At 41.4% G+C, this 22,167-nt stretch overlaps 1 protein-coding gene across 1 annotated transcript; it reads left to right on the top strand.

The window, feature by feature from the left end:
* The first annotated feature begins 1,244 nt into the window (after nucleotides 1-1,244).
* Nucleotides 1,245-19,053, top strand: PABPC1 (poly(A) binding protein cytoplasmic 1). The gene is made up of 15 exons (XM_027561425.1): nucleotides 1,245-1,964; nucleotides 5,021-5,214; nucleotides 6,883-6,998; nucleotides 9,239-9,378; nucleotides 10,644-10,738; nucleotides 11,312-11,449; nucleotides 11,638-11,733; nucleotides 13,958-14,230; nucleotides 14,641-14,731; nucleotides 15,217-15,327; nucleotides 15,408-15,562; nucleotides 16,101-16,185; nucleotides 16,723-16,853; nucleotides 17,429-17,522; nucleotides 18,608-19,053. Exons 1-14 carry the CDS (start codon nucleotides 1,772-1,774, stop codon nucleotides 17,519-17,521), a joined length of 1,911 nt encoding a protein of 636 aa, XP_027417226.1. The 5' UTR covers nucleotides 1,245-1,771; the 3' UTR covers nucleotide 17,522; nucleotides 18,608-19,053.
* The last annotated feature ends 3,114 nt before the right edge of the window (nucleotides 19,054-22,167 follow it).

Here is a 22,167-nt window from a genome sequence, read left to right on the forward strand (position 1 = left end):
AACTAACTCCACAACTGTTGTACACATTTTTAATACTGCGTTTAGACTATTTCTGATTTTGCCTGGTTGCAAGTCTGTGGAGCCATGTACGACTGTGACAGACTCGCACTTTGCAGGAAAACATTTTTCTGGAGTCCTGTTCTGTTTCAAATTGCTGGCAGAAGTAGCACGAAATCAGTGACTCCACCCTAGCCTCTTAAGTGAATTGTGATCACGATACTTTAAAAAGGGAAGCGGACAAAGATCTCAAAATAGTTTGCCCAAATTAAAATCACGCTGACCAACGACAGCGCCCAGATGGGATACCCGGGAAGACTCGTAAGGGCTCGGAAAGGAGAGGACCGGGAGTCCGAAGGCCCCTCCGCTCCCCGGTCCTCTATTGGAAGCACGACCCGGGTCCAGCGCTGGAACGGTTGCGAGAGGCGGGGGTGGGTGAGTCCCCGAGCGGGCGGCCAAGACCCGCGGCCGGTTGGGGGTCAGCGAGCGCCGCGGCCGTTGAGGACTCCAGCTCCCAGCAGGCACCGCTTCCGCGGTCGAGGCGCGTGGCGGCGCTGCCCGCTGGGACTCGTAGTGCGGTCTGGTAGGAGAACCGGGGAGCCAGCCTGGGCTCCTTTTCGCCCACGTTGCGGAAACTGGGCCTGGGGAAAATCACGCCGGCCCACTCTCGCCCGGCGGCCCTAGAGGGCGGGGGTGGGGGCGAGTGGAACACGACTGGCTGCGGCGGGAAGAGGGTCCTTGGGGGCCGCGCACGTGGGGGGTAGTTAAGCGCCGAGAAACCCGGAAGCCCCGCGCACCGCCCACCGCCCTGGTGACGGCTCAACGCCTCTCCCGGGTGGAGGTGGGGCGGGGTGTGTGGGAGGAGGGGCCGGCCCACCCGACTCCCGAGAGAGCCGCCAGCGAGCCGGTCCTCCGCTCCCCTCCCCTCCCCCACGGGCCCTACGCCGCGCGGGGCCCGCCCACACTCCCCCACCCCGACCCCGGCGCGTGCGCAGAAGCCCCGCCCCTCCGCCCCAGCCCCACCCCCACCCCCCCACACCCGCAGCAGCCGCCGCCACCGCCGCCACCTCCTCTCCCTTCCTCTCTGCTCTTTTCCTCCTCCTGTTTTTCTCTTCCCTCCTCCCTCTCCGCCTCCTTGTCGCCTCCCCCTCCGGCGCTGACGCTCGCGTAGGGCCCTGGCGTCAGACGCGCGGGGGGCGGGGCGAGTGCGGCGGGGGGTATAAGTAGAGGGTGCAGGAGGAGGTGCTTCCCCTTCTCCCCGGCGGTTAGTGCTGAGAGTGCGGAGTGTGTGCTCCGGGCTCGGAACACACATTTATTATTAAAAAAATCCAAAAAAAATCTAAAAAAATCTTTTAAAAAACCCAAAAAAAAAATTTACAAAAAAATCCGCGTCTCCCCCGCCGGAGACTTTTATTTTTTTTTTCCTTCCTCTTTTATAAAATAACCCGGTGAAGCAGCCGAGACCGACCCGCCCGCCCGCGGCCCCGCAGCAGCTCCAAGAAGGAACCAAGAGACCGAGGCCTTCTCCCGCTGCCCGGACCCGAGACCGCCACCCTCGCTCCCCAGCCGGCAGCCAACAGCCAAGCCTCCAGCGGCAGCGGATCGACCCGGTTCTGCGGCCGTTGAGTAGTTCCCGATTCCGGTTGATTTTTGTCCCTCTGCGCTTGCCCCCGCTCCCCTCCCCCCGGCTCCGGCCCCCCGGCCCCGGCACTCGCTCCCCTTTTCTGACGGGAAAGGTCGCGCGGCCTGTGGCCCTGCAGGCAGCCGTGCCGAGATGAACCCCAGCGCCCCCAGCTACCCCATGGCCTCGCTCTACGTGGGAGACCTACACCCCGACGTGACCGAGGCGATGCTCTATGAGAAGTTCAGCCCGGCCGGGCCCATCCTCTCCATCCGGGTCTGCAGGGACATGATCACCCGCCGCTCCTTGGGCTACGCGTATGTGAACTTCCAGCAGCCGGCGGACGGTGAGAGCCGGGCCCGGCGGGCGGGCGGGCGGGCGGCCATGAGGCTCAGGCGGCGGCGGGCGGGCTAGGCCGGCGGGCCCGGGGGGGAGGGGGCGGGAGGGCATGTCACCCCACCCGAGGCCAGAGGGCCGAGGCTGGGGCTTCAGGACCCCGGATCCCCGCGCCGGCCGGGGCCCGCGCCGCCGGCAGCCGCACGCCCCTTGCACGCCGGGCCACTTCCTTCTCCGCGACCATTTTCTCGGCCTCAGCAGCGCTCAAACTTTAGGGTGATGACGCGCCCGGACGGTGGGTGAGGTTGGGTTCTAACACCACGCGGCGCCCCCCCCCCCCCCCCCCCCCCGTTAGCGGCGAGATCCTGGGGGGTGTAGAGAGCCGAGACCCCTTCTCCGGTAGTCGGTGGAGGCGCTCCCACCACCCCCAGGCTGCTGCCGGCGCCCCAGGACAGGGAGGAAGTGCATTTCGTTGCTCGAAAAATACCACGTGTTGAACCCGGTAACCTCCCAGGCCCTAGGCCTCTATCCTGCCGCGGGGCCAGTCGCCTGGGAGAGTCGCGGGGACTTTGAATAAAGTTAATCTGGTGCTCTGGTGGTCGTCCTCAGGTTTCTGCTACCATTCTCACTAACGTGTGAGTGACTGACGGCTCCAAAAGTGTAAATTACCACCGAGACGTTGCTTTGGGGGTTCAGACAGTTCTTGTAACAGCAAGTTAGGAGAGAAGGGATGTAGAAGATGACCCATCGTTTTCTCAGGCAATTTAGTTAGTTTTGATTTTTTAAATCTAGTAGTTTCGTAGTACTGGTAATTCGGGTTTTTTTTCTTTTTTCTTTTACCTCCTGAAATCGTCTCTGGTTTTGAAGGATTTTGCTTAAAAATGTCATCCCCAATTTTGACTGTAAAATGTTGCTTGTGAGTGTAGTGTGTACTAGACCATTATACTTACGAGGTATTCTAGTGGTGATTTCCTTATAAAAGTGGTCCAGATTGTTCATACATCATGGGGAATGATTGACTGAAAAGTAAGGGATTAATTAGTTTGAATGTATGAGAAAAAAGATGGAATTAACCTTATATTTTTAAACAGTTCACAGAAATTCGAATATTTGGCAAATAGGTATGTGGCCTGATGAGTTGCCGGGATTTTTCTTTATAGCTGAAATCAATTGACTTGAAAAAGTCATTTTCACTTAATTTTATGATCCATTTTTGCCCTTTTTTCCCTTGGCTACTTGAATATATGTCAAGTATTATAAAATATAAGGAATTAATTTTTGTAGGAAAGGCCTGGAAGGTGGAATTTAAAACTTTTATCTCGTTAAGGAATTATTTTGTGGTCAGTTTTTCACTAGGTAAAGTGAATACTGAGATTTGGGGTAGACAGGCTGTTGAGCCACACCAAGTTGTAAAACTGCACTGCAGGTTTTCTGCCCTTTGCTCTGCAGGCAGTAGTTCCAAATGCCTCTCTGTAAGGATTCTTCCCAACTCTGATCAAGTTTATCACTAAATGGAAGATCAGGGAAGGTAATTTGGGTGCAGATAATCACAAACTGAAGGGTTGATAGAGAAAACTTGAACGAACAAATTCTAGAAATGTGAACTTTTGAAACTGACTGTTAACATAGTTTCTAAACTTAACAATTTTAAATCAGGAAAAAAATTTAATTTCTTAGGATTTGAAAAGTTGAACTTCAGGTTACCATGGTTACAGTACACTCACTGTATTATTCTCTTTACCAGTAGACTTGTACTGTCCCTGCTGAAAAGAAGGTAGCATTTTTCCATCTTCAGTTTATTTTATTCCTGTATGTATACAAATTATTCTCTTTCCAAATAATTAAGTGATTTTCCTTCTACTCCCCTCTTATTTTGCAACATCGGTGTACTTGTAGAATAGCTGCTGAAAGTGATCAGTTTCCAATTTAACAGGAAAATGTGACTCATTCAAAAGAAGCTCAAGCAAAGTCAGCTAAAAAACTAGGGGAGCTGAGTAGGTGTGGCCAGTTGATAAATGAGCTGACAGCTGATTGTCACTATCTTCTAGAAACTGAAATTTTCATGTATAGAAAGAAGTGGCCGGAAAATTTGTTTTCTCACTTTACAGTTAACACTAGCATGGCATTTGTGAAAATTGATGTTTCAGAACTTCAAATGGATTGTGTGTGTCCCTTGTTTAGGAACTAGTCTTTTCTACTTAAGAGGATATATTTTTCCATTTAGAGTCCAAACTTCTTTAATAAGTGTTTCTTTAATGGTACAGGTGCACATAATTTGATCCTTCATAGACTCTGAACTCAGATTTTGAAATTTTCTAGCACTATCCAGAAGTAACTAATCAGTTACTAAGTAAATGATCTAAGATAAAACTGGTTTTATATGTATTAATAGTGAGTTGGACTATTGTAAACCAGGTTATTTAAAAAATTTTTGTTAATAGCTAAATATGCTCAACTTCACATTAGTTTTTGAAGGCATGACTCAAATGATTCTGAACGGATAAAACCTTTCATTTTTTCTAACATGGTAGCAGGAAGTTGTGCCGTGAGTCACTGAAATCCCCCCAATACGTCAGGAACTTTTTTTTAGAAGATGAGCTAGTTTTTGTGTAATACTGACAGGAATAAGCAATAAAACATTTTTAACAAGTAGCAGGGAATAAGTTAAAATGCTTGAAAATCCGTAAACTGCTCTGCTTGTGGATAACCTATAGTTGCTTTTGGTGTCTTGTTATATTGTTTATCAAGCAGATTGTGAAGGGGAAATCTGTTTTTATAGTTAACTAGGAACAAAAAAGCGCTTTTAAATTTCATGGCAAAGGAAGAGATTGCTTCAGAAATATATTAGTTCTAAACAATATGTCATCTGTTAACGTGGGAAATTTGGGATTTCTTGATACTTGTCTTTGTGTTGTATGATATAAATGTAGACTGACAGGTATAAGGTCCAGCCATCTTCGGCTTAAAGAGGTAGAGGGGCTCAATTATTCTCTCCACAATAGATTATATTAAGTAGACTGTAAAAGTTTTGAATAATATTTACTTTGAAAATGTCCTTTCTTGCAGCGGAGCGTGCTTTGGACACCATGAATTTTGATGTGATAAAGGGCAAGCCAGTACGCATCATGTGGTCTCAGCGCGATCCATCACTTCGCAAAAGTGGAGTGGGCAACATATTCATTAAAAATTTGGATAAATCCATTGATAATAAAGCACTGTATGATACATTTTCTGCTTTTGGTAACATCCTTTCATGTAAGGTAAGCAAAAATGTGATAAGTAAACATAATTTACTGTTCATGGGGTTCTCAAGGCAAGAATGTTGAAGTGGTTTGCCATTCCCTTTTCCAGTGGACCATGATTTGTCAGAACTCTCCATCATGACCCATCTTGGGTGGCCCTGTGAGCTACAGCATGGCTCAGTTTCATTGAGTTAGACAAGGCTGTGGTCCATGTGATCAGATTGGTTAGTTTTCTGTTCTGTGATTGTGGTTTTCAGTCTGTCAGCCCTCTGATGGAGAAGGATAAGAGGCTTATGGAAGCTTCCTGATGGGAGAGACTGACTGAGGGGGAAACTGGGTCTTGTTCTGATGGGCAGGGCCATGCTCAGTAAATCTTAATCCAATTTTCTGTCATTGAGCAGGGCTGTGTTCCCTCTCTATTGTTTGACCTGAGGCCAAACTATGATGGAGGTAATGAAGATAAAGGGCAACGTCCTTCAAAAGGTCCCATGCACGCTCACACTCATGCACTGCTGGACTGCCCCCAACCCTCCAGCAGGCCACCACTGACCCACACCTCCACGGGATACTCCTGGACGCTCATGCGCAAGTCTGGGTCAGTCTCTTGTGGAGTCACTGCTCCTTTCTCCTGGTCCTGGTGTGCACAAGGTTTTGTGTGGGCCCTCTCAGAGTCTGTTTACCCAGTCCTGTGTAGGTTCTGCTGGCTCTGTGGTGGGGTTAATGGTGACCTCCTCCAAAATGGCTTATTGCACCCAGAGCCCCTGCCCCACAGCAGTCCACTGCTGACCCGTACTTCCGCAGGAGACACTCAAACACAGTTCTGGCTCAGTCTCTGGGTCCTGGTGCGCACAGTTTCGCCCTTCCTACCATCTTGCTGGGCTTCTCCTTTGCCCTTGGATGTGGGGTATCTTTTTGGTGGGATCTAACATTCTCCTGTTAACTCCTGTCAGAGCCTAAATAGGCCCCAAAGATGAAAGTTGGATAAGACAAGGTGCTTGCTCTTACTGAGCACACAGTCATCTTTAACTAGATTATCAGAAACCAAATTTGGAAAATAATTGGGAACGCTGGTGTAGGTCAGAGAACCCTATGCGAAATACTTGGTTCAAAACAACAAACTATCCATGGTGGAGTTTGTCTCGTAATAGAAGGTTATAAAAATGAAAATTAAGTAATAAAAAATTTTTTAAGTGATAATAGTAAAAATATATCTAGGAGTTTCTCTGGAGCTGTTGTGGGTAGTGTGAGCAACTGAACTGAACACTTATGACCGTGTTGTAGCCGTGTGCTTAGTCGACTGCTCAGTCTTGTCCGACACTTTGCAGTCCTTCGGACTGTAGCCTGCCAGGCTTCTCTGTTCGTGGGGTTTTTCAGGCAAGAATAGTGGAGTGGGTTGCCAACTCTTTCTCCAGGAATCTTCCTAATATAAAGACCAAACCCCCATCTCCTGTACCTCTTGCATTGCAGGCACACTGAGCCATGGGGAAGCTACTTGTTTATTCCTTAAGATAGCAGCTGTGCTTTCTGTTAATAGATATCTTTATTTCCCAAATACTGAGGTTAGGTAGCTGACAAGTTATCTGAACATTGGAAAAATCCTAAATCAATAGTGACAAGTTATCTGAACATTGGAAAAATCCTAAATCAATAGTAAGTAATGAAAAATTGGTATACATTTTTCCCTAGGTGGTTTGTGATGAAAATGGTTCCAAGGGTTATGGGTTTGTGCATTTTGAGACACAAGAAGCAGCTGAAAGAGCTATTGAAAAAATGAATGGGATGCTTCTAAATGATCGCAAAGTGTAAGTATAAATATGAAGTTAATAATACTTCAAATCTGTTTTTAATAGTTAAAATCATTTCATCCATTTTACAAGAAATGTATTTGTGCTCAAAAGAGATAACAGTGAAAATTAATAAACCATATCTTGGTAGATTTTATAATTGTCTTTTCTCCATATTTACTGTAACATACAAATAACAGTGAGTTAATACAACTGGTCAGCATTCAAACCGAAAAGAGAAAGGAGAAGCTAGGTATGCTGAAATATAAAGCTTTCCCAGAAATAAGTGCATAGTTGGAAAACTAAGAAATCCAGGCAGAAACTTAGTCATAATTCTTAAGGTAATAATTAGCCCATTTTACATTCAAAACTGGGGCTAAAATGATTTGCCTATGTTTTACATGCTGGTACAACGGATAAACTGGGATACAAATCTGGTGGATAAATTCAGAGCCCAGGGTAGCTCTTTACTGGCCTTGTTAGTCGCTCAGTTGTGTCCTAACTCTGTGGCCCCCCATGGACTGTCACCTGCCAGGCTCCTCTGTTCAGTGGAGTTCTCTGGGCAAGAATACTGGATTAGGTTGCCATTTCCTTCTTCAGGGGATCTTCATGACCCAGGGATCGAACCCCGGTCTCTTGCTTGGCAGGCAGATTCTTTACTCTCTGAGCCACCAGGGATTGTTTACCCTACTCCTACAACGATTATTGTAATTGTGACAGTTTGGCTCCCTTTTCCCTGTAAAGATAAATCAGAAGTCTTCATGGTTTATCTTTTCTGAAATAGACTTGTTCTTAAAAGTTGGAAAGTTTAAAAATGATGATACTGATAAAACCTCTGTAAGACTTTCTGCTACAGCTTGTAAAAATACAGATTTTTATGAGCCCAAAGAAATTACAAATCTTCTATGCCAGTGGATTTTTCTTATCTGGGCAGATTCAGCCTTGAGGTCATCTTGTAAGTGATCTGTGAGTTCATGTTGCCATGTAAACTGGGGTAATGGCACACAAATTGAGTCTGGTTCTTAGAAGTCAGCTACATCACTCTTAAATCTGTGTCAGGTGGCATGGTCAGTCTGTTCATGGAGGACTCATCCACATGGTGTTAGCTGTTTGAGTTCTGTCAACTGCATGGTTAAGGAAAAGAACCTCATATGTCTAAAAAAACCAGCAACTTCTCAGTGTGAACAATGTTTACAAAGGATAATTCTTAAAGTTAGTATACATCTTTAGATGAGAAAAATGTTCAGCATTACTAGCATTTACAGATGAAAATGTCTTTGGCATGCCAGCAATGGTTTAGAGGAGAAAATGGCTACCACTGGTGACGGCCTAGATTAAAATAAGAACTTGATTTATTGCTGTTTTCTGAGTATAAAATGGTATAACCCTGTTTTGGAAAGCAGTTTGTAGGTATAAACTTAAGGTCATTTATATAACCTTTGAACTGCCGTGATTTCTACAGTGCTATCCTAAGAACAAGTAACAGTCTGGTAAAGTTAAGGCATTATTTATAAAAGCAAAAAGTTGTGCTAGCCACAATGGAATAATGTTCCCATTGAGAACATGTATAAAACTAATTGCATGGAGAAGCACCACTGTTGGGAGGAGGGAGATGAGGGGGGTTCTAAGAGAATAAAATCATAGGTATCTTCTCTGAAAAGAAATTGTGCTAGATAGACTTAAACACAGAAAACAAAAAGATGCACTAATCTCAGTCGTGTTCCAGGTGCAATTACCTGATGGATCTTTACTTCGATGTTTATTCGCGTATTCTGCAGTGACACACTACTGTTACACTGCGCAAAGCCTTGTTTTAAAAACACTTTTGTTGATAACGTCACAAAGAAATTCGTCCCATGCTCTTGGGTGTGTGAGGACAGAATTCAGTAGCGTAAATTTCTGTTGTGGAAGAAGCCATGTTGCAACAGCAGTGATGAAAGTTCTGTCTCTTCACTGGCCTGCTCCATGTGTACTTCCATTCCTTGCGTTTCTGGATAGAATCTTAACCCAGGTTAGCTAGAAGGACAGCAAAGGAGTATATTAGGAAGAACATCTTTTTTTGTGGTTATAGTTGGGAGGTTTGTTACATTTGGTGCTTTTATTTTTTCACTTAAGACCCTATTTCTGTTTTATAGTGTGTCCTTTTTATTAGAGATTCTGAAATTAGCAGTGACTATTACAGAATCACCTATCAGGCTTAATTAACCTGAACTTCATAAAGTAGAACCTAATTTTATAGTTCTTACATATTTTATTAGATTTGTTGGAAGATTTAAGTCTCGTAAAGAACGAGAAGCAGAACTTGGAGCTAGGGCAAAAGAGTTCACCAATGTTTACATCAAGAATTTTGGAGAAGACATGGATGATGAGCGCCTTAAGGATCTCTTTGGCAAGTTTGGTAATGTGTCTGAATTAAATTTTTATATTCACATTGTTAATTTTGGATAATATTTTATACTAAAAATAAATGAGACTTATCATGGTACTTAAATTTTGTAGTTAATTTGGATTAAGCTACTGATAGTCCATTATACTAGCATATCAGTAAAATTCTATCCAGTTTAAAGGTCAATAGCCTTGCGTTAGCACAGTAAGTTGTGATTGTAATTGGAACAGACTTTAAAAGGTTTTGCCATGTTACGAAATTGTGCTGGATTTATGCACTAACAGATCCCATCTCAACAGAGGCATTGCATGTGACACAGCCAACTTAGGTTGGAATGTAGTCTTTAATTATGGGTTAGGAAAGCTGGCCAGCTTTAGGATATTTGGCCAGTCTCAGCATCATGTTTGAGGAATTCAAAATAATAACTTCAACTATCCAGATTTTCCAGTGAAGTGTAACCAGTCTCACTTTAGACAGTTGTGTAGCTGATCAGAAGATGAACCTGACATTGTACTCTTGCGGATGATTTGCTTGCCCCTTAACTTTGCTTCCCCTTCTGGTTAACTTAAACAGGTGTCCTGTTTTTTTAAGAGTATTTCAAATCATAAAGAATCAGGAAACGTAATCCTTTATTATTGCCAAGCTGTCATGCCACATTGAACCCTCTAAACAGTCGTATCTGTGCCCATAAATCTTGCAGATTCTCTGTAATTAGATGTGATTTTTTTTTTTTTAACCTTTTCCCCCACCTACCTAAAATAATACCCAGTTCAGTTAAGTCTATTTTATTGAGGGGTTAGTGGGGGAGAAGTGTGTCTTCAGAAACATGCCATCTCCAGGTACTTCTGTTTTGTCTTCCCCAAAGGTCAAACCCTTTGTTTCCTCTACTCCCTGTTGAAAATCAAGTGGGCCAAGGCTTAAGGAATTCTTAAGAAAATCAAGTTGTTTTAGAACAATGCATCTGTTTTGTACTAAATGCTAAGAATAAATTAACTCTGTCATTTACATTTGTCTGAAACATAGCGTCTTAAATGGAAGAAGGAATATTTCAGAGAAAGAGTTTACTTAGCTTCTTAGAAGAAATAAAGGGTCTTTGAAGAGAATGTTTAGTGCCCATGATAGGAGAGAGGGTAATTAGAGGAGGAATAAATTTCTGGAGGTTTGGGATTTTTTTTAATCCCCATTTTTATATTCTTTTCTGCACAGCTTTTTTGAAACTTAAAAACATATAAACTTAAATGTATGGGATATATTTGAATCATTAAATTTTTTTTCAGGACCTGCCTTAAGTGTGAAAGTAATGACTGATGAGAGTGGAAAATCCAAAGGCTTTGGATTTGTAAGCTTTGAAAGGCATGAAGATGCACAAAAAGTAAGACTTAATATTAATTATCAGGCAATGTGGGTTTTCTGTATTTTATAAGAAGTGGGGGATATAAAGTTGAGTTGCTCTTGCATCGAAATACACAAGCATACGGCTGGCTATTGTACATGTTGTATTTCATATGTATTGTTTTGAATTACTTGCATTTGGTGTATTAGTTTTGAGAGTATAAATTGGAAACTTATATTATGTCTTAAGACTTCCCTGGTGGCTCAGATGGTAAGGCGTCTTCCTACAATGTGGGAGGCCCGGGTTCAATCCCTGGGTTGGGAAGATCTGGAGAAGGAAATGCCACCCCACTCCAGTATTCTTGCCTGGAAAATCCCATGGATGGAGCAGCCTGGTGGGCTGCAGTCCATGGGGTCTCAAATAGTCAGACACAACTGAGCAACTTCACTTCCCTTCACTTCTTCATTATGTCTTAAAACCTCAAAGTTTAGTTTTTGTGGTGGGTCCATTTTTAGCTTTTATAATCTAACCGATTTTCTTTATTGTTAAAAAATGAACTTATTAGTGCAAGTTAGTAATTAAAATTTTGTGTTTTTGGTTTCTTGTGGTAAGGCTGTGGATGAGATGAATGGAAAAGAGCTCAATGGAAAACAAATTTATGTTGGTCGAGCCCAGAAAAAAGTGGAACGACAGACAGAACTTAAGCGCAAATTTGAACAGATGAAGCAAGACAGGATCACCAGATACCAGGTTCATTTTTTAACTGAACAAGTAAAACTAAGGAGTGAGGAAACCTATTCTATGTTCATTTCAGTTACTGCCAGGTAACTGGAGGGTTTGAGAGGGGAAAAGGAGAGGAAACATGGGATAAGCTAATAGGAAGTATGTTTAAGTACCACTGTGGTTTTCTTTTTCCAAATTTTTTTTTTTATTTTAAGGGTGTTAACCTTTATGTGAAAAATCTTGACGATGGTATTGATGATGAACGTCTCCGGAAGGAGTTTTCTCCATTTGGCACAATCACCAGTGCAAAGGTAAAGCATATGGTGCATATCTTTTTTTAAGATTTGAGAAAAATATGTGCCCATGGATGTATGTATATAAATTTGATATTTCATACTGGAGTGTTGTAAGAGAACTTGGAGTATGATAGTATTTATTCCTGAATGTGTTTATCCTTTATGTTCCCTGAAAAGCATTTAAATGGAGATTTATTTTGAATGTATGAAGAAGCATGCATGTTTTACAAAGGAGAGTCTTTATAAAAAGTCCTTTTTAAAAAGAAGTCCTTTGTGGATCACTATATCACTGTTGGCAAGGAGATAAAAAGTTTGGCAAGAATTTATTCTGAGAGAGGAGGTCATTATGTTAATTTGGTAACACTTGCTGAAAAACATTGATCAAGACAGAAGGGTGACAACTCCGTGCTGAAGTCTGGTAAAGGGCTTGGGTGGCCGTCCAGATACTTCATGCTTGTATACTCCCCGTATGCGTATAAACTTCTTATAAAACAGAGTCATAGTGTACCTGTTCTGCAGTTTGTCTTTTTATTTACAGATCTGGGTACATATCTATCTCAGGCATTTTCTCATTTTTCACTAAAGGCTGGCTGTCCATGGTATAAGTGTACCGTAATTTATTCTGCTGTGCCCATATCGTTGGACATTTGGGTTACTTGCGTGTTAACAGTATTAGACCTGCCACTCTAACATCCTCATATGTCTTTGCATGTATACATACCAGTATTTCTGAAGTCCTAGAGTTGGAATAGCTGGTTAGTGGATATGTATATTTAACATTAATATGACAGAATTGTCCAGAAAGGCTGAACAAATTAAATTACTACTAGTCTTGTCAAGTTAATAGAAAGAGATACACATCTTTTTAAATGAGACATGCTATTTACGTGTTTACTTGTTTAGCCTGTTCTTTGCCTGTTTTCACATTGCATTGTTTATTGATTTCATAGGGAGAATTTCATGTCAGCTCTTTGTTTTATATTGCAAATATTTTTTCCAAGTCTTCCATTTAAGACTTGGGGGTCTTGTATCATCTTAGGTTTTCCCTGTATTTTGCATTTTTTGTTGAGTCAGAATCTATCTGGCAATTGGAATTGTTTCAATATGATGTGACTATAAGCTCTACGTTAATTCAGAATTATCCCATTGTATCATATACTAGATAGTCCAAAGTCCATCTTTTACCCACTGTTCTAAAATGTAAGCTTAACATCCCAAGTTCCCGTACTTGCATGGGTATATTTCTAGACTCTTGTTGAGATGTAATTGACATAAAACATACTCAAGTGTACAACATTGATATTTGTGTATACTGCAGAGTGATCACCACGATAAGTGTAGATAACATTTATTACCATAGATTAAAAATATTTTTTTCTTGTAATGGTAACTTTAAAGATCCATTCTCTGCAACTGTCAGATGAGTAACACATATTAACTGTAGTCCCCACACTGTCCCTGTACATCCTGTTTGTTGCGTCCCTAGTCATTGCTTCCCTGTGACTTTATGCCAGAGTTTGTACTTTTTAACCACCTTCGTCCGTTTCCCCAAGCCCCCTGCCTCTCTGGCAGCCACCAATCTGTTCTCTGTGTCCTTGAGGCCAGTTTTTTGTTTTGTTTTGATTCCACATGTATGTAAGACCATGAATCTGGTTTATGGCTCTTTTGTTTGTTCCTGTGTCACCAGCATGATGTTTAATACAGATGTATAGCATGCGTACATGTAGGTCTACTGAGTAGTTCATTTCCTTACTGCTTGTTTAAAAAATCTTTGGAGTTATTGTGAAGTTTCCTGAATGTTGTTTATACCCCAATATTTATGGCCCTGTGGTTATGAATGTGAAATTTTAACTTTAAAATGAGACTCAACTGCTTCCCCCACCCCAAAGAGTAATAAAGCATCTTGTCAGCTTGACTTGTTAGATTTTAATTGTGCATTTTTCTAAATTTTTTACTAAAATTTAGTAGGCTTTGAATGTATTTAGAAATTGAACCTTAATATTGAAAATCTAAAAACCTTAAAGTTTCTGTTGTGTCTCCGCCCCTTTACTTCCGCTTGGCTAGGATAATGCATGCATGTAGTTTACCCTTAGTATTTGGATATTAACGGGAAAATTGTGGGGAAAGGATGAAAGTATTGACAGGGTTAAGTGTGAGGTGGTGGCTCTAGTTGATACTGTCTTTGTGCCTCATCCTTCTATGGCATTAATTGTGTGGTTTTTTAATTTTCTTTCAATAGGTTATGATGGAGGGTGGTCGCAGCAAAGGTTTTGGTTTTGTATGTTTCTCCTCCCCAGAAGAAGCCACTAAAGCAGTTACGGAAATGAACGGTAGAATTGTGGCCACCAAGCCATTGTATGTAGCTTTAGCTCAGCGCAAAGAAGAGCGCCAGGCTCACCTCACTAACCAGTATATGCAGAGGATGGCAAGTGTAAGAGCTGTGCCCAACCCCGTAATCAACCCCTACCAGCCAGCACCTCCTTCAGGTTACTTCATGGCAGCTATCCCACAGGTAGGTTCTAGAAAAGGACAAAAACCTCATGAAGGTTTTCCTGTTAGGTCACCTTCCTTTAATGTTTTGTCATCCCCCCCCACCCCACCCCCCAAAAAAAGAGAATAAAGTCTTAAGATGAAAACATTGAGATGTGAATTATGATTGCATTTGAAAAATGCTTAAGAGTGTGCATGCTATGTACTAAGTCACTTCAGTCGTGTCTGACTTTGCGACCCTATGGACTGTTGTAGCCCCCCAGGCTCTTCTGTCCATGGGATTCTCCAGGCAAGAATATGGGAGTAGGTTGCTGTGCCCTCCTCCTGGGGATCTTTCCTGGAGTGTGAGGACCTGTTAACTATTTTGAACATGCATAATGTGTTGTATTATCTGCTTTTTCTATGACTGATACGTTTGCTTGCTTCCAACAGACTCAGAACCGTGCTGCATACTATCCTCCTAGTCAAATTGCTCAACTAAGACCAAGTCCTCGCTGGACTGCTCAGGGTGCCAGACCTCATCGTAAGCTTTTTTTTTTTTTAAGTTGCAAAGTATTTGAACTAAAAAACATAAATGAGGCAAATTAGCTGTTATATCCGTATATATAACAGCTAATATATATATAACCGTATAATATCCAATGGTATATTAGCTGTTGCTTTCCGTAATTTATAGTTAACGGGTGTTCATTTTGGGCATCTTTAGCATTTTGTTCTTTAAAAAGAATCTTAAAATGCTAGTAATATGTATGCTGGTTTGATTCTTTTTGTTTTTCCTTTTTATCACAAGTTTGGGAATGCATCCAACTCCATTTCATATTTTTATGCTCTGATGAGAAATGGCATAAAAGTCTGAAGAAAATGGCAGATAGAAGCCTAAGCTTTTAAAAAAAATACACTTATTTATATTTGGTCATTTTTAGTCTTTTGTGCAAATCTCAGCTCTGAAAAAGCAAGATGAACACTGAGTTTTTCCCAGTTAATGTGCGTTCATGTCTTTAAACATAGCATTCCAAAATATGCCCGGTGCTATCCGCCCAGCCGCTCCTAGACCACCATTTAGTACTATGAGACCAGCTTCTTCACAGGTTCCACGAGTCATGTCGACACAGCGTGTTGGTGAGTCTTAACCCTTCTCGTAAAAATTGGTCTCCAATGGAAATACGAAGATAAATACAAAAAATGTTTTATTTTTTTAGCTAACACATCAACACAAACGATGGGTCCACGTCCCGCAGCTGCTGCAGCTGCAGCTACTCCTGCTGTTCGCACCGTTCCACAGTACAAATACGCTGCGGGAGTTCGCAATCCTCAACAGCATCTGAATGCACAGCCGCAGGTCACCATGCAGCAGGTGTGGGTTTGATGGCTTCTTTATGATGACAGTCCTTGACTGCAAGGACTTTGAGGACAGCCATATGATGTGTGAGAGCTTAAGCTATCTAGAACATTTTGTTGAAGTCCCACTAATGGCTAATATGTAAAAATACGTGCTATACTCCAGGAACTAGAGCAGCGTTTCCCTTCCTGAGTTGCTTATGTGGTTTGAGAGTTTTATTTGGCATAGTTGTAAGAAAGGGTGAAATAAAGTTTAGTTTGTGAGATTTGGCTTACTGTTTTTTGGTTTTTTTGACCCCTGGGACCAAAATTGTGGTTGATTATACTAGAAGTATGGTTCCAAAGACTACTCCAGATAAAGAAAATTCAACACCCCTGTGCTTATAATACTTGAGCACTTAGGTGTTAATAGCTGCCTTAGGCTGCATTTTCTGGTTCACTCAGCTTCTCCTGTTTGTTTAGATTATAGTCTTTATTCAGTTATTTTCCAGTGATGACTGTATTTGTGCTTGCCATTACTTCTGTACTTAGGAATTTTCCCATTTTCTTTCTAGCCCGCTGTTCATGTACAAGGTCAGGAGCCTCTGACTGCTTCCATGTTGGCATCTGCCCCTCCTCAAGAGCAGAAGCAAATGTTGGGTGAGTACCTTTGTCCGACCTGCTCAGTTACAGTGAGAGACTAGAAAATAAGAGGACACTTAGACTGCCTTTGCACCTAAAAATGACAGCTAGGGTGGCGGGATCGGATTGGAATGAATGAGCACCATGGCAGTTTGTCTGCCGAACTCATTAAAAGCCTGGAAAGCTATTAAGACGTTGCCTTTGATGGACAGGGTAATGGCATGACTTGCCAGGTATCCTACCACATTTTCTGAAGGAGGAGTTTGAAATTTGAACCAAATGAGTACGCCACTTTGATTTTGACTGAATACAGATTTAACACGTAGCTTCATTTCATCTTTTTTTGGCAAACTGATGCTTTCAAGAATTAGTTGCCTTGTGGTAGATCTTAATCCATTTTATACTGATCATCTCATGAAAGATACTAAAATGGTGGATTATGGGTTCGCATTTATTTGCTGTATACGAAGGGTTCATAAACCCCAGTTTTACTATAGTAGATGCCTTAAAAATTTTTTTTTGATTGAAGGAGTTTTTGAATGTTTTTGTTCCTAGGTGAACGGCTCTTTCCTCTAATTCAAGCCATGCACCCTACTCTTGCTGGTAAAATCACTGGCATGTTGTTGGAGATTGATAATTCAGAACTTCTTCATATGCTTGAGTCTCCAGAGTCTCTCCGTTCTAAAGTAATTTAAATTTATCATTTACCTACCAGCTTCTTATACTACATATTCCAGGATGTTTTGTAGAACATTTATAAGTGCTTTGTACAAGTCACGCACAGTTCTAAGAGCTTTATAAATATTAATTGAAAATCCTAATAACCTATGGTGCTGTTATCCCTATTTTATAGACAGGGAACCTGAAGTATAGAGAGATTAAATAATTTGCCCAGTTGCTCACAAAGCAGCTAGTGAATGGCAGAGCTTGGTTTCAGATCCAGTCACTGTAACTCCAGCGTCCATTAACTCTTAACTGCTCATCTGTATTGAAGAAAGGGATATTTGCTGATATTTCTGAACTTTGGGGGATTTTTGGTGGGGAGAAAGTAGGAGGTACAAGAGGTTAATAATTCCAACACAGTGGTGGAATAGAGCCCAAGGGATACAGATGTATAGTTGGAATGTGTTTTTTCCATAACAGTCATGAGCACCTGCATCTGAGGAAAGGAGTTTGCCTTTGTTGGACGTTTGTAGGTTGGCGGTTTGAAGCTGTGTTCTAATTATTGTTTTTCAGAACCAGTTTGTTTTCGTTTTTTCAGGTTGATGAAGCTGTAGCTGTACTCCAAGCCCACCAAGCAAAAGAGGCTGCCCAGAAAGCAGTTAACAGTGCCACTGGGGTTCCGACTGTTTAAAGTGAGCCTGCCTCCTGTTTCTTATTCTCACAGTTTGAGCGTGTATTGAAACATAGCAAAAACTCATTTTATCACTAATCCAAATGCATTGCCAGTTTTTCAAAGAGAAGTAAAGATACAGAGGAATTAACTACATATTACCCTGGTATAGACTTGAATTTTTGAGATCAAGACCCCTTCAGACGTTTTGCGTAGTAATTTGTGTTAAATAGCTGTAACATGGATTGGCCCTGTGTAGATCGCTGAAGGACTTTCATAGCTTAATACATTTTCTTGGGTGGCAGTTGTTTTTTGGCCTTTAATACTGCCTTTCATTACCCCCAAGAAATAGGGTGATGTAGCTTTGTAGCCAGAGCCAGGCGTGTGTACAAAGCTTTCCTATAAAATAGGAAATAGCTGGGGCTGTGCGGGGTGTGTTCCGTGTTGAAGCTCCTCTGCTCCGCTGTCACCCTGTGAGAGCGGCCGCGCAGCTTGTGAACCAGCAGGGGTGGCTGTGGTTCATAGAGCTTTACAGAGACAGGCTCTCGGCAGGCTGAACCTGGCTGAGGGCTTTCACACCCACAAGTGCCAGTGTTGGTCCTCTTACTTTTGTTTTTAGTAAAATACTTGACATAACAACATTGTGTAAATTTAAGGTATGTAACGTGTAAATTGGATACATTTGTATATTGTAAGGAGAAGGCAATGGTACCCCACTCCAGTACTCTTGCCTGGAAAATCCCATGGACGGAGGAGCCTGGTAGGCTGCAGTCCATGGGGTCGCGAAGAGTCGGACACGACTGAGCGACTTCACTTTCACTTTTCACTTTCATGGAGAAGGCAATGGCAACCCACTCCAGTGTTATTGCCTGGAGAATCCCAGGGACGGCAGAGCCTGGTGGGCTGCCATCTATGGGTCGCACAGAGTTGGACACGACTGAAGCGACTTAGCAGCAGCAGCATATATTGTAAAATACGACTGTCATTATAGCTATAATTAGCACTTCTGTCACTTAGGTAAAGGTCCTTTCTTTTTAGTGGTTGGAATCATTATGTTCTGTGTCTTAAATTTGATGATCATAATCTCTTTTTCCCCCACATTTACAGATGATCAGGGACCATGAAAAGAAACTCGTGCTTCACCGAAGAAAAATACCTAAACATCGAAAAACTTAAATACTATGGAAAAAAAAACATTGCAAAATAGAAAATAAATAAAAAAAGGAAAGGAAACTTTGAACCTTATGTACCGAGCAAATGCCAGGTCTAGCAAACATAATGCTAGTCCTAGATTACTTATTGATTTAAAAACAACAAAAAACACAAAAAAATAGTAAAATATAAAAACAAATTAATGTTTTATAGACCGTGGGAAAAAGAATTTTCAGCAAAGTACAAAAATTTAAAGCATTCCTTTCTTTAATTTTGTAATTCTTTACTGTGGAATAGCTCAGAATGTCACTTCTGTTTTAAATAACAGAATTGATAACTGAGCAAGGAAACGTAATTTGGATTATAAAATTCTTGCTTTAATAAAAATTCCTTAAACAGTGCATAGTGATGTTATGCTATTTTATTTCTCTTTGTAATTGACTTCGGAAAATAGGTGATAGTTGAAACTGACGTTAAGAGCCTCTTTCAGAACAAAGGTATGATTGTTTTTCAGAAGTTTATTAGGTCTATGGAAGAAACATAAAACAATGCCTCTAATGCACTTTATGAAGTCAGATTTCTATGTGAGTTCTTTTGAGATGATTTCAATATATGATACATTAAGGTTTCTAGGCTGGGAGATAGCTTTTAAACTATCACTTATGTGGTATAAAACAGTAATAACTACTGTGTTTGCTGGACAGGAGAGTGTAGATAATATTAAAATTATACCAAAAACTAGTTACATTAAGTGTATTTAGGATTAGTTTTAAGCCTTAATTTTAGAGACGTGTAATTTGACTTATTGATTGTGACTTAACTCAGAATAATACTTTATCATCGAAAGTACTTTTAAATAATGAAGATAATAGGGCTTCTACATTGAGAGGAATGGATTTAAAACACCAGGATTGGGGCCCAGGGCATACACATTAAACAGGTATCCCTGACAGTTTCAGTGTGCTTTAGAGAATGATCTAGTTTTAACTCGACTTCATTCTCTACACACTACTGCCAGAGTTTGCTTTGTGAGTTGCATATCTGATTATCACCATGCTAGAATTACCTCAACTATCTTGCCTTTGGGAGCAAATAAGTCTGTCTAAAGCCTTAGCTATGACAGTGCCAGCTCTCCCTGCATATTGAAGCCTTATGCGTTTCACTGTATTCTGAAACTCAAGATACACAAACCCCACTTCCTGCCCCATGGCTTATTATCATGCACCTAGTAGGCATTATTAACAGTGATGATTTTGTATTTTGCCTGGCTGCAGTCCTACCCTGACTGTTGAGAGGAAAACAACTTTTATGAATCATGAAAGCTTTATCAGGGATATATCTCAGTTTGAATACAGAATGGTTCAATCTTCACGTTTTAAAGGAGCAGCTTCTAAGACGTCTCAAGCTCAAGTTCTCACAGTTGAAACCGTCCCAGATCTAGAGTTGCAGTTGGTGTTCTCAGACAGTTTGCTTTGTGTGTTGGATAGCTAGAAGTCAGTATTTCTTGTGTGATCCAAAGATAAATCATTTGATTTTGAAATGTCTGTTTTCTTGGAGGAGACAACAAAACAGGTAGATGTCTGTAATCTTGTAGGAATTGACATAGGAAAAAAATCTTCATTGTTTGTGTAAGTTCACCTGCTCAACCAGAAATTACTTGTCACCCACAAAGTCTTTGTGCAAACAGATTTCAATCATCTGTGGATAGCACAGAAAAATGAGTCACCTGAAATCCACGTGTTCCCAGCAGAACTAAAAAATAATGTCTTGTTTCAGCTTTCAAAAACAAGTGTCCTTTTCAAGGCCTGTTTGTGCCTCACTTTGACATTCTCGTGCTGTGTGTGTCTATGAGTGAGTGTGTGTATAATTTTACTGTTTAAATGGCCCCTCTGGAGAAAATGTAAATTTCATTTGGGCATAAGTTACAGAGAGCTGTCAGCTGTGGGTTCAGTGTTCAGGCAGAAACACAAAACTGTGTGTCAACTGATGAAAATGTGATAGGCTCACTGGTACCTAACTTATTTCCCCTAGGAGCAATGACTTACTTACCAGTTTCAATGTTAGCAAGACTTCACAAAACAATCTTCATAGATGATAACTGACTAGTGTCTGATAAATGTATGGCTGGGCTTTCCTGGTGGCTCAAACAGTAAAGAATTTGCCTGTAATGTGGGAAACCTGGGTTCAATCCCTGGGTTGGGACCATCCCCTGGGTAGGGAGGGCATGGCAACCCACTCCAGTATTGCCTGGAGAGCCTCTAGGCTACAGTCCACGGGGTTGCAAAGAGTTGGACATGACTGAGCACACCCAACTTCATGTAGGAATTGAAGCACAGGGAAGGACACTACCGTATCTTACAAGGCTTACTTAACAGCTGCCTCTTGGCAGTAGGAGATGATAATGGCTACTTGGAAACTGCTTGTTCAGCCTAGAATCTCCTTTTCTGTAGCATGCACACTAAGTTGCATGGCTAAAACAAGCTAATGTATCTTGTTTACAGGATGCTACCTTTGATTATACCTCTACCAAACTAATGGATCACAAATGAGTGAAATTTTAGAGAGTACTTTGAAATTTTCTTACTCTTGATGTAAAATCATGGTCCCTGTTCATTTGCAGTGAGTAAATGAGGACCTGGATAGCTGTGCTTAATAAATGCATTCTCCGTGTAAGACCAGTTCTCATGGAAATGATCAGGTTCGGTTTTCTGTCTACAATTTTAAGTTTGGGGGCAGGGTTGGGGGAGAATTTGTCTATTCAACAAAGATAGTGGTGGTGATGGTAGTTTAGTTGCTAAGACTTGTGACTCCATGATCTGTAGTCCATTAAGACCTGTACATGATCTGTAGTCAATGGAATTTTCCAGGCAAGAATACTGAAGTGGGTTGCCATGCCCTCCTCCAGTTATCTTGCCCAGGGATTGAATCCAGGTCTCCTGCATTGCAGGTAGATTTCTTTACTGACTGAGCCACCAGGAAAGCCCTAACAAAGTTAGAAAAGCATGCAATTTACTTTGTTACTGAAAACATCCCCAGAAAGTCTGAAACACTTGATTCATTTATTAGCCTAACCTAACATACTCCCTTTAGAGAAGAAGCTCTTGATGTTGGAAGGCAAGAATATTTTTTTAGATCCCACAAAATACGTAGCAACAATTGATAAGGTATATATGAGCAGGTGGATATGTGACTGGTGATGATAAGGTTTTGTTTCTATGTAGTCCCAACCTGAAGTAAGAAAAATATGTTGTACTTGGAATATTTTATTCTGATATTCAAATCTCTTAAGTAAACATGCCAGACTGACATCCAAAAAGTCTTTCATCATCCCCCAAATGTTAATATTTCCCAAACCATTGAAATCAATCTAAGATACTTTGACCATTTTTTTTAAGTAACAGCATAAAAAGTTCTAAAAAATGTAAAAAAATGAATCAGATGCTTAATTGTATGCTAGACACAGTTTTTAAATGTTATAGATCTCATTTTTTGTAAGTAATCACTTAAGAAATGTT

This window comes from Bos indicus x Bos taurus, chromosome 14, assembly GCF_003369695.1.
Source record: "Bos indicus x Bos taurus breed Angus x Brahman F1 hybrid chromosome 14, Bos_hybrid_MaternalHap_v2.0, whole genome shotgun sequence".
Lineage (NCBI taxonomy): Eukaryota > Metazoa > Chordata > Mammalia > Artiodactyla > Bovidae > Bos > Bos indicus x Bos taurus.